Consider the following 13,480-nt stretch of genomic DNA (forward strand, 5'->3'; position numbering starts at 1 on the left):
AGAGTTATCTTTCCATTACTTTTTTTTCATCGAGGGTTAGAGAATTGGCATGGGTTTGTCTTTTCCCGCATGGGTTGGGCGACATAGAGAATTATATGTACGGATAATCATCAATAGTAATTAAGTATTTTGCATGTATGTTAAGTTGAAGTGGCTGTAGACTGAATAAGACTGTTTTATTTTCTCCCCAGGAATGGGTAGATGAACTTCTGAAATACTCCATCAATCTTTTAGCTCTGAACAGCAGTGCACTGACCTATCTGGATAAATTGTTTACAAGATTTAGTTTGGTTCTAAATAATGAGGGAAAGGTCTCCATGAAAAAGTAAGTCACTTTTAACTATTTGTCACATAAACTATTTGTTACATAAACTATTTGTTACATAAACTATTTGTCACAAACTATTCTGAAATCAAACTGGAATTATAAGGGAAACATTTCAGATTCTTGGTATGTATGTCAAATATTATGATCTGAATGTTTACATAGGGGCTGCCTTGGTATGTATGTCAAATATTATGATCTGAATGTTTACATAGGGGCTGCCTTGGTATGTATGTCAAATATTATGATCTGAATGTTTACATAGGGGCTGCCTTGGTATGTATGTCAAATATTATGATCTGAATGTTTACATAGGGGCTGCCTTGGTATGTATGCCAAATATTATGATCTGAATGTTTACATAGGGGCTGCCTTGGTATGTATGTCAAATATTATGATCTGAATGTTTACATAGGGGCTGCCTTGGTATGTATGTCAAATATTATGATCTGAATGTTTACATAGGGGCTGCCTTGGTATGTATGTCAAATATTATGATCTGAATGTTTACACATGGGCTGCCTTGGTATGTATGCCAAATATTATGATCTTCTGTCAAATATTATGGTCTTCTGAATGTTTATGCAAGGGCTGCCTTGGTATGTATGTCAAATATTATGGTCTTGTCAAATATTATAGTCTTGTCAAATATTTGCATAGAGACTGCCAATATTTTGAAAGCTACTAAATGAGTGATTGGTTCCTACACATAGTACACTGCACAGTGGGTTTTGATTTGTTAGATCACATGACATGTGTGCTCTAGTTTATATAGGAGATTCTATTGTACAATTTAACTTCTTGGACTGGTGGTTTCGTTGCTGGAAATTGCTGTGAAAATTGTGATCATTTTAGTGTACAGTTTATTTAATTGGGATCTTTTTTGCTGGGTTACCCCTGGAGCACACATATATAAGAACATTTAGTATGCCATGTATAATGAGTGATGGTGGCTGAGTGGTGAAGTGCTTGACTTCCAAACTGAGGGGTCCCAGGTTCAAACCCTGGTGAAGACTGCGATTTTTAATTTTGGGATCCTTAGGGCATCTCTGAGTCCACCCAGCTCTAATGGGTACCTGACATTAGTTGGTGAAAAGTAAAAGTGGTTGGTCGTTGTGCTGGCCATGACACCCTCAACAGTTGTTCACAAAAACAGATGACCTTTACATCATTTGCCCCATAGACTTCAAGGTCTGAAAGGGGAACTTTACTTTTTTTTTTCTTTTGCTTTATTATGCATAAGTTTCACTTTGTAGATGTATATATGTATATATTCTTTTTTTCTGAAATGTTAATTAAGAATAAAGTGTTTGCTAGAGGGGTTAGGGTTAGGACTAAGACTATGCAGACTAGACCAATGCCAGCAAACTTAATTGTTTAGGAGAGTCTCCAAATACAAAATCTTTGGCTACATGTTTGCATGTTTTTGTGGTGTGTGTGTTTGCCTCATGGTCTCTAGCTGCCAGAAAGCTGCCATGATAAAGTTGCTAGCACATTTTACCTCCAGCAGGAGGGAGTGAGATGGGGATGTCTCCTCACAAAAAGGCTGCATAGGACAACCAGGATGAATAAATAAAGAGGTGGGAGGATGGTCATTAATAAAAAGTGGAAGTGAAAGGTCGCTGGCTGTCTTGTGTGTGAACATGACCATTCTCCTAACAGCCTTGAAGTAATCAGCCCTTGATTAATTAGGTTTCAAGACTCGTACATTAATGAAGTGTGTAAAGCAATCACCACACACACACACAAACTGCTATGACACAAATACACACCTGCTCTCATAATCACGGGGATTTGACATATTCATCTCATGAATACACTGTTGAAAAAAACATTTGGGAATGAATGATTTCTATCTTGTTGTCTGTTGATGGTTGATGTATGTTGGCCTTTTCTACTTCTGACGCCATGCTCTTCTCTCATTCAGTTGATTGTGCAGCAACAGATATGTAGATTGACTTATTTTAGAAGCCAAATAAGTTGACACAATGTTGATGTTGAATGTTGTTGCATGGATGAAGCTTATCGGGGGGGGGGGGGGGCCTGTATGTTTGAATTTGAACTATTTGTTCCTATGGAAATTTTAATAAATTGAAGATTAAGATTTAATTTTTTTGCTAACAACAGTTTTTAATAATGAAAGTTTAATAATAAAACAAGCTATTAATTATTAGAGATGGGAATCGAACCCAACTTTTAAAGTTCGGGTTTGGTTTGGTTGGATCAGATTTAAGTTCGAGTTTGGTTCAGTTTGATGATGAGTATAGTTTGGTTCGGTTTGGTCAGGTCTAAAGTTCGAGTTGGGCTCGGTTCGATGTTATGAAATTATGTAATAGCAAAATTTAAGTTATAAGGTTTAATGCAATTTATTAGTTAAAACTCTTTCATTTTGAATTTTTACATAAAACAAATAAAACAAATACTTTGCAATATATAATATGCCTATGGGCAATACTTTTTTGCAAAATAATGTTGCCTACATAAATTTTAAGCGTTGTAAAAATTTCTTAATGGAGCGGCAGGTTTTCGCTCAAGTTGGCAAGGAGTTTTATTCTGGGCGGGACTCGGTGCTAAGCGTATTCCAACCTTTTTCTCTTAGTAAGAAGAGAGAATTTTTTAAAAAGGCTAATATTGGTGTGTTTTCTTTCAGAACGCACTACTCATTCGGTTCGGTTCATACGGAGCAGTTTCAAAGTTCGGTTCGGTCTTAAGTGAGGTTCAAGTTTGGTTCGTTTCCCATCTCTATTAATTATGCCCACATTTGAGATACTCCTCTGATAAACTAGGAGATATTATTTCTACTGTTTTTTATTTTTAGCAATTATTCTTAAGGCTCATTAGGCTTGCCTATCTATCACTCTTATGTTGCAGTTATTATGTTTTACTTCTGGTTCTCTACTGGGACTGAATCTCTAAAGTATCATGGTGATTGGAACTTCGGGAACATGTTTGGTTGGGAGGAGGGGGGCAAGAGGTTTGATGTGCCATTTTGGCCTACCCTGACCGTGGACACAATAATTTATAGACAGGATGCCAGGTTTCACTTTTCGCTCATTTAGAAGGATGGTCTCTAAGGGACTGATAGATTTCATGTCTCTCCAATATTTTGAAAGCTACTAAATGAGTGATTGGTTCCTACACATAGTACACTGCACAGTGGGTTTTGATTTGTTAGATCACATGACATGTGTGCTCTAGTTTATATAGGAGATTCTATTGTACAATTTAACTTCTTGGACTGGTGGTTTCGTTGCTGGAAATTGCTGTGAAAATTGTGATCATTTTAGTGTACAGTTTATTTAATTGGGATCTTTTTTGCTGGGTTACCCCTGGAGCACACATATATAAGAACATTTAGTATGCCATGTATAATGAGTGATGGTGGCTGAGTGGTGAAGTGCTTGACTTCCAAACTGAGGGGTCCCAGGTTCAAACCCTGGTGAAGACTGCGATTTTTAATTTTGGGATCCTTAGGGCATCTCTGAGTCCACCCAGCTCTAATGGGTACCTGACATTAGTTGGTGAAAAGTAAAAGTGGTTGGTCGTTGTGCTGGCCATGACACCCTCAACAGTTGTTCACAAAAACAGATGACCTTTACATCATTTGCCCCATAGACTTCAAGGTCTGAAAGGGGAACTTTACTTTTTTTTTTCTTTTGCTTTATTATGCATAAGTTTCACTTTGTAGATGTATATATGTATATATTCTTTTTTTCTGAAATGTTAATTAAGAATAAAGTGTTTGCTAGAGGGGTTAGGGTTAGGACTAAGACTATGCAGACTAGACCAATGCCAGCAAACTTAATTGTTTAGGAGAGTCTCCAAATACAAAATCTTTGGCTACATGTTTGCATGTTTTTGTGGTGTGTGTGTTTGCCTCATGGTCTCTAGCTGCCAGAAAGCTGCCATGATAAAGTTGCTAGCACATTTTACCTCCAGCAGGAGGGAGTGAGATGGGGATGTCTCCTCACAAAAAGGCTGCATAGGACAACCAGGATGAATAAATAAAGAGGTGGGAGGATGGTTCGTTTCCCATCTCTATTAATTATGCCCACATTTGAGATACTCCTCTGATAAACTAGGAGATATTATTTCTACTGTTTTTTATTTTTAGCAATTATTCTTAAGGCTCATTAGGCTTGCCTATCTATCACTCTTATGTTGCAGTTATTATGTTTTACTTCTGGTTCTCTACTGGGACTGAATCTCTAAAGTATCATGGTGATTGGAACTTCGGGAACATGTTTGGTTGGGAGGAGGGGGGCAAGAGATTTGATGTGCCATTTTGGCCTACCCTGACCGCGGACACAATAATTTATAGACAGGATGCCAGGTTTCACTTTTCGCTCATTTAGAAGGATGGTCTCTAAGGGACTGATAGATTTCATGTCTCTCCACAAGTGTATTCCTCTCTCAATATCTCCCACCAGAGAATGTGCATCATGTCTCTCCCTTTGCTCTACAATCATTGGATGTCTGTTTCTAGGGCATACACTGAGCACAGAATAAAATATCCTAAATGAAGTTGTTGTATAGGGCTCCTGACCATAATGTCCTAACTGTTGATGTTGTAAAGGGCTCCTTACCATGATGTCCTAACTGTAGATGTGATAAAGGGCTCCTTACCATGATGTCTTAACTGTAGATGTGGTAATCATAATCATCACCATCAAACTCCATTTCAGTGAGGGCTTGAGAGGCATTAATCCTCTCTTGCAAAAGCCCAGGACAGAAACCCTGCTGTCTTGCCTAGTGCATACACGTCACCATACAGGTCGAGAAATTTTGGTTTCCCAGACCTGTAGAGACGGAGATCAGCACCTGGGGTAGTCAAATAGAATATGAGGCACAGTTTCCTCTTCTTCCCCGCAGCGGGGGCACAGCAAATCGAAATTTGGCCATAGCCTTAAGAAATATGAGCCAACAGGACAGTGGCCTGTCCTGCACTGTGCTATAATAGCTTGCTCAGGGCTGGACAGCCTCCACCATGGGGAAGTGCGGTCAGGGCACCTCATGCACTCCCAGACTCCACGGGCTTTTTGGGACTGTCCCAGCACTCAAACCACTTTTCCATTTTGTTCTTTGAATTATGGCCTGAGCATGATGAAAACATACAGCCTGTTCAGTTGGTGGAATTAGCCCGCCCTGGTGGGCCAAGGAGTCTGCAATTGTGTTGCCATTCACACCATTCATGTTACTCGGTACCCACTGCATTATTACAGGGGTGCCATAGCGCTGCCTATGTTGTGTGAAGCCATGATGACAGTGTCGATATTAGGGGGCCATGGTCCAGGGCTTTGCAAAGCCTGTAGTACAGATTTTGAGTCAGTGACCACAACAATCTGAGTTGCCCTCAAATTTCCCTCGCCGAGTTGAGTCAATGACCTTAAAGTCTTCACAGAATGAAGTTGTAAAGGGCTCCTTACCATAATGTCCTAACTGTAGATGTGGTAAAAGGCTCCTTACCTTGATATCCTAACTGTAGATGTGGTAAAAGGCTCCTTACCTTGATATCCTAACTATAGATGTGGTAAAGGACTCCTTACCTTAATGTCCTAACTGTTGATGCAGGTCTTCATTACATAGTAAGTAATGTTGTTGTATAGGACTCCTGACCTTGTCCTAACTTTCTGGTTTGTATTAAAGTATTTCTTTATCATCATCTTTCAGTTTGTGTGTTGTCAAACCCTGGCCCTGTGAATGGTTAACATGGGATTCTCTCTTGCTTGTAGGAGTCAAATCCTTGTGTGAATGTTAAAGGAAAGGAGACACCAGAAGTGGTTAACATGGGATTCTCTCTTGCTTGTAGGAGTCAAATCCTTGTGTGAATGTTAAAGGAAAAGAGACACCAGAAGTGGTTAACATGGGATTTCCTCTTGCTTGTAGGAGTCAAATCCTTGTGTGAATGTTAAAGGAAAGGGTGTCACCACAAGTAGAATGTGTAGCACTGGTTAAAACTGGTCCATAAATATATAACACATCATGCACTTGTAAACAAAATATATATAAGTAGTACAGTTGGTACAATCCCAAGTGTTGTGTACTTATTTGTTTGATAGATATCTAGAATTCATTATTTGTACACATTTTTAATTGTACACATGTATGTTTCTCTCCTATTCAATTCATACTGTGCATATCTCTGTACTTCTAGTATTGTCAAGACTATAGCCAGCAACAGAGAAGACAGGAAGAAAGTGGAAAAAGCCTTAGAGAGTGTTGGATTCCATGCAGGAAAGGTAGAGCACTAGTCTAATCATTACTTGGGGCCACTTTAAACTTTGGGTGATATAACTTTGTATTTGTACATGTGACTGCACACGTATATTTAAGATATTAAGACAGATTGGTTTTCACAGAATGTAGGAACAAATTTCTTATGTGCTTATCCAAGTCTTATAAAGTTATAAAAAAAAAAATGTATTCATTATATTATCACTAATTTTTGTTAGTCAAATTTCCATGAATCTGCCACTTCAGTTAATCAAGATGTCACTTTCAGCTCTCCCTAACACACATGTCCAACAGGAGGTTTTTCTTTATTGTACAACCTTGCTACTAGTTGATAAATAATAAATATCACTTACAGCTTTCATTTTATTGTACTTGGCATTGCAATCAAACATTCCAAAGCTTTTTCAAAGGCCATATCATTTTGAATATTCACTGGTGATATATAGGTATTTTTTTTAAAAAGACAATCTGGGTTGGGTAGGCTGTTCACAAGGTGAGAGCCATTAAGGGGATTCATTTTTTTTAAATAAATGAAAAGCATTTGAATGTGATAGTTTTCATAATCGTAAATTTTGTTTTTGAGTGGCAAAGAAAAAAGTCTATTCCTCAAACTGAAAAGGACAAGAGGTGCTCGCCACGCAAAAAGGTTTCCGTTCTTAATGACGACCTGGTAAAGTCAACACTCTTTATCGTTTAAGTAACACTGTTGGAATAACTTTCAAACAGCCTATCTGGTCTGTTCAACAAGTAACATTGGTCTGGATAATAGAACAGCTGCCTCCAGTTTTGTTGTTGCTAACACTGTTGACAAATGTCTTTCAAATAACACTTTTTAACTCTTGGGTATTAATAAGTTTTGTCTGGTGTAATAAAAACTTAGAATTTATCAAGAAACAAAACGGGTAAATGAAATGGACCAAAATGGAGCAATAGAATTTATTTTGTATTAAATTCCTTTATAGTTTTATCTAAACAGTTTCTATGTAATCTTACAGTGTTTTCTACATACAGCAGTCTTGTTGTTAGCCTTTGTTTGATTTGACTATCTAATATATTTTTAATACAAATCCTTTTACTTTGATTAAAACACTAGTAGATAAATATTGTTTTGTGCATGGGAATTCTTCACTGACCCATGCTGTTAGAAACTTTTTTTTTTAGGTATTTCTAGTTTTATTATTGTATTGAATTTAGGTTTCTGTTTCTGTACACGGTAGTAAAATTGTCAAGATTATAATTATCACACTATTTAACAATCCAAATCTCATTCGTTTCCATTACCATCTTTTAAAACACAGAAATTTTCTGAAATTCATAAACACATTTAAAAACAGCAAGGAATGATTGTACTAATATTGAAAAAAAAATTGAAGTTTTAAGTTTTTATTTTTCATTGCATACATTTGAAACTAGGTTTATCTACAGTTTGAACTTGATTCATCTACATGTGAACTAGATTCATCTACATGATGAACTTGATTCATCTTAATTTTGAACAAGATTCCGCTTCTTTTTTAATTAGATTCATCATCAATTCTAACAAATTTGATGATTTTTACCCCAGGGAGATGCTCTCAACCCACAGAAGTTTACATTTGAAGGTTTTTTCAATTTCTATCGTCACCTGTGTGGCAGGACAGAAGTAGACAAGATCTTTGATGAGTTGTAAGTTGACCTTGCCTACTAAAATAAAATTACATGTAGCAGCTATCTACAGGTCTTATGTAGCAGCTATCTACAGGTCTTAAGTAGCAGCTATCTACAGGTCTTTAGTAGCAGCTATCTACAGGTCTTAAGTAGCAGCTATCTACAGGTCTTAAGTAGCAGCTATTTACAGGTCTTAAGTAGCAGCTATCTACAGGTCTTTAGTAGCAGCTATCTACAGGTCTTAAGTAGCAGCTATTTGCAGGTCTTAAATCTTTATTAGTTGTTTAATTGAAAGATTCTCTGATAGTAATTTTTAGTCGTAAGATCCATTATTTTGTATACTGATTTGACAAAGTAAACTTAGTAAAGTAACACAATAGAAAAACAAAATGAATAGGACTTCTTTTTTTTATTTAAGAAATATTTTATTTTGTTTTGAATGTTTCCCTGACAAACTTTGTTTTGTTGTGAATGTTTCCCTGACAAACTTTATTTTGTTTTGAATGCTTCCCTTACAAACATTGTTTTGAAACTTGACCAGAGGTGCTAAGAAGAAGCCCTATTTAACAGTGGAACAGTTTTGTGACTTTTTGAACAAGCAGCAGAGAGACCCTCGTCTGAATGAAATACTCTACCCAAACTATTCTCTCAAGCAAGCCGATCAACTCATCCACAAGTATGAGAATAAAGCTGGGATGGCACAGAAAGGTAAACATGACCCCCCCCCCCCTCCTTTTTCTAAGCCTTTTTTTTTTTCTCTAATAGAATTTTTGCCACAGGGCACCATAAAGTGTTTAAATTTGTAACAGTTGAATGGGTTAGGGTTATCATGGTTTGTGAATGCCATAAAGTGTTTAAATTTGTAACAGTTGAATGGAAGGGTTATTACGGTTTGTGAATGCCATAAAGTGTTTAAATTTGTAACAGTTGAATGGGAGGGTTATCACAGTTTGTGAATGCCATAAAGTGTTTAATTTGTAACAGTTCAATGGGAGGGTAATCACAGTTTGTGAATGCCATAAAGTGTTTAATTTGTAACAGTTAAATGGAAGGGTTATTACGGTTTGTGAATGCCATAAAGTGTTTAAATTTGTAACAGTTGAATGGGTTAGGGTTATCATGGTTTGTGAATGCCATAAAGTGTTTAAATTGTAACAGTTGAATGGGTTAGGGTTATCATGGTTTGTGAATGCCATAAAGTGTTTAAATTTGTAACAGTTGAATGGGTTAGGGTTATCATGGTTTGTGAATACCATAAAGTGTTTAAATTTGTAACAGTTGAATGGGTTAGGGTTATCATGGTTTGTGAATGCCATAAAGTGTTTAAATTTGTAACAGTTGAATGGGAGGGTTATCATGGTTTGTGAATGCAATGATTTCCAAGCATAAGCTCTTTTTGCTGCTGCAGCTATTTTATGACCACCCAATGACCTGCTGACCCTTGCTTAGACCTGACATACACCAGCGGCTGATACAAAACTCTCCCTGAAGGCTGCTGTGTGATTCACCATTGCCTGCACTTTACTAATACTAAGGCATTGTCTCTGAGTCCATAGATTAAGCATGAGTGCTTTAAGATGACAGCAAGAAAGAACATAAAGCTGAAGCAATTCCCCCCCCCCCCCCCCCCAACCATCAGCTACAAAAATCTGATGTAGTTAATGTTACGACTCATAAACTTCATCACTGTTTTGTTGAATTGTAGTTCAAGGGAATAAAAGTCAGAAAACTTGAAATTGACTGGAAAGGTGGTAATGAAAATATGCTTGATTAGATGACAGCAAGAAAGAACATAAAGCTGAAGCAATCCCCCCCCCCCCCCCAAACCATCAGCTACAAAAATCTGATGTAGTTAATGTTACGACTCATAAACTTCATCACTGTTTTGTTGAATTGTAGTTCAAGGGAATAAAAGTCAGAAAACTTGAAATTGACTGGAAAGGTGGTAATGAAAATATGCTTGATTAGCTGACTGCATGAGCATGTGACCAAATAGGCCTCACCAGTCACATGCGGAGGCACAAAAATACAGAGCCAAAGCCTTAGTTGGAGGGAAAAAAGGTTTACTTCTAAAAAGATTTTCCAATTTGTGAAAATGTATATCTGAAATTGCTTAGGAATATTGTAAAGCTCTTATAGCATTGTGGGGCAACTGTAGAGAAATGAACTCAAACCAAATGGAACATGTAGAGAATCTTGACATTGTAAAGTTAAACATATACATGACCCCATTTAAAAACACATTCAAAATGTAAATTTCATAAGAAAAGCTTTAGACTGGGTAATTTAACATCACTATAGTACAGTGATGTCCAAAGTACAGCCTGCGGGCCAGATCCAGCCCACGACGTGATTCCATCCGACCTGCCGAAATGTAGGCACAAAGTGTAGAAAATCCCCCCTTTTTCACCCCAAAAAAAGAATTAGAAGGTGCAAAAATGTATCTGTACTTACATTAGGGGCTTAGAGCTCTTAAATTTTTTCCTGATTGATTGGTACTATGACATTTAGCATTTGTGCCTTTATGAAATAGGTATCTGAGTGTAGAATGTACGTTTTCAACCAAGAAAAGTGAACCGTTCTTAACTTTTTTTGTGGAACATGATAATAGGCCAACATATTTGTTTTATAGAGAAAATTTGGCTATTTAAAACAAAACAAAACATAAAAACGACATTTTAAAACAAATATGACGGCATTCTTGGTTAGTTCCGCGAATAATAGGTTTTTAAACTAAGCCTAGAAATTGGAGGATTGATGGGAATATTTTACCAAAAAGAGACAGGAAAATGACTCGGTTGTAAAACTAGCACATATTCTAAGTACAGAGATGATGCCCAATGTTGCTGATATTTTAAGTAGAGAAATGAAGCTATCTTTTGAGGCGGGGAAAAAAATATACATTTCAAATATCCCATTAATTAATTAAGCCCAGGATCTACGGGTTTCAAGTCTATCGTTTTTGTAGGCCTACGTTTTTGTTCATGTGGCCCGTGACACGAGTGTCGGAAATTAAAATGGCCCGCAGGTTGAATTAGGTTGGGCATCACTGCTATAGTACATTCATGGATATGATTAAGAAAGTAATACACAGAAAGGCAAGGTACTGTATTTATAAAGTTTCTCTAAGCAAACGAAAGCAATTTCTTAATTGCTCATTAAAAAAACATTTTCAAAGTGATTTCTTCTAGACACAGTTTAACTTACAAGAGTTCCACTGTCTAGAGGAATCAAATAACTCTTGGTTCAATGAGTTCTTTTACTAGCTGAAAAAAAAAATTATAAGCTGAAAATCTTAACAGGCTTTCAATCTTTTCAATAGACACTTGCCCCATTCAAACTGTCCCAATACAGTTTGATCATTTTCCTAAACACTCCACTTACGTGGGCATTTGCCATTTACAGTTTCCTAATACAGTACAGTTATTTAAATTCCATATTTGCACATTAAAATATTGAAGAGTTAATTGTAGACTAATACAATTATTGATTAAACTGTTTAGGACTTTCACAAACATCAGATTTTATTTTAAGGCCTCTTTGCGCTTAAGCCAATACTCGGATTTCAGTTTTTTAGTAGAAATTTGTTTTTATAGATTTTTAATGGTAAATTTATGTCCTATGGGCACTTAGTCTGAAGAAAGAGACAGAAAATTAAGTTCAAGGTTGAGCTGTCTCCTACCTGTGTTTTAAATAGCATGTTTGTGAGTTGAGGTCGGGGAACTTTTGGTCAGTGTTTGCAAATAGACATTAGAACATGAAGTAATGCAGTGATCATTGCTGACCTATAAAGGTCTAAGAACTACAAAGCTTATATCTTTGTTGCTTGTCCATCAGCCTAACCTTTCTTTATCTATGTTTCAGACAAAGGTAAGATAATGTTGTGTATGCAGAATGTTTTTTTTTTATTGGCTTGATTCCCCCCTGAATGCTGCAGTGAATACCTATTCTTAGCCCATAGCCCAACTAGTCTACATATTAATTTGCATAACATATGTCATAGAACATCTACACAATTGCATATTTAGAAGCAATATGCATGCAATTGTTCTTTTATAGGTTTTGATTGTTTATTTATCTTAATATAACACTGGCATGGTAAGTGATAATATGTTCCGAAATGAAGACATTGGCAGTTTTAACTATTTGTGTCCATTATGAATATCATATTGTATAGAAATGTAAAACCTAAGCATGTGATTTCTATATATTCAAGTGCTGGCCTGCTCCAAGAAATGTAATTCCCAGACTTCCTAAATACAGACCATCTCTATGACATGGCCTTTGATTGAATCCTCGTGTTATTTAGCCCCAAACACTTCATCTCCTGATGTTTTAATTAACACACATCATTCAAAAAGAGATACTAACATATACACATTTCAACTAGTGCTAGAATTCAATTTAAAAAACAACAACTGGCATTGATGTTTGAGGTTTGCAAAGTAAAGTCTTGACAAAATCAGGGAGGCTTATCTAAAATAACAATTGGTTGCTATACAGAGAGATTTTTCCTCTAAGTCAGTCAAACTAAGACACCATTGAACAGATTTAAGGGTCTGAGTGCTACATGACTGCCTTGGGGGGATTTTAAAATTACTGAAGCTCCAAACTGCATTTTCCTGAGTTATTTGTCTTTTTCACTATGATATTGCAGTCTATTGTGTTAAGTTTTCAGGTTTTTTTTGTTTAACAGCTTGCTTGAGAAGAAAGAGTTTTAATTTTAACCCTGAATGACTATGTTTTATTACCTCTCGTCAGAAGAAATAGCTTCATTCAGATTTGTGATGTCCATGTCTTATCTAAGACTTCCATTTTATAACCAGATCTTATTGATTGTACTAACTAGTTTGTTAATATTTAAATTATCTCTGCTTTAAGGGCAATTTTTTTGTTGTTATTGCTTGCTATTCAAATATTGTTTGAGTTTCCCTGAGCTGTATTGGTTGAAGAGAAGTGTTGATTTTAATTTCACCTATGAATTTCTTTAACCTATACATACAGGCTCCTCGTAAATAAATGATCCCATCTTCTGATAGGTAAAACTTTCCGATTCTACATTGCTCATGTCCCTTTGAATGGTAGGAAAGACTTTGAAATAGATTACTAATAACACAAACAACAAATACACATGCTTTTGGCATCGCTTATTAAACTGAACATATGACTCTAAGGGCAATATACATTTTTTAAAAAGCAAATTCTCAAGCTTATTTTATTTTGATTAAATGGGTTTTAATTGTAAGTGTTGTTTTTCATCCTATGACCAAACTC

The 13,480-nt window shown here is 36.2% G+C and overlaps 1 protein-coding gene across 10 annotated transcripts in view; it reads left to right on the forward strand.

The window, feature by feature from the left end:
* Window positions 1–13,480, forward strand: part of LOC106069940 (1-phosphatidylinositol 4,5-bisphosphate phosphodiesterase beta-1-like) — a 130,249-nt gene that overhangs the window by 86,353 nt on the left and 30,416 nt on the right. For all 10 annotated transcript variants that reach the window (XM_056022941.1, XM_056022938.1, XM_056022940.1 and 7 more), the window contains exons 6-9: window positions 192–325; window positions 6,480–6,564; window positions 8,124–8,224; window positions 8,748–8,914. In XM_056022941.1, coding sequence (XP_055878916.1) covers window positions 192–325; window positions 6,480–6,564; window positions 8,124–8,224; window positions 8,748–8,914 — 487 coding nt within the window. The remainder of the gene's footprint in view (window positions 1–191; window positions 326–6,479; window positions 6,565–8,123; window positions 8,225–8,747; window positions 8,915–13,480) is intronic.

The sequence above is a fragment of the Biomphalaria glabrata genome, chromosome 3 (genome assembly GCF_947242115.1).
Source record: "Biomphalaria glabrata chromosome 3, xgBioGlab47.1, whole genome shotgun sequence".
Classification (NCBI taxonomy): Eukaryota; Metazoa; Mollusca; class Gastropoda; family Planorbidae; genus Biomphalaria; species Biomphalaria glabrata.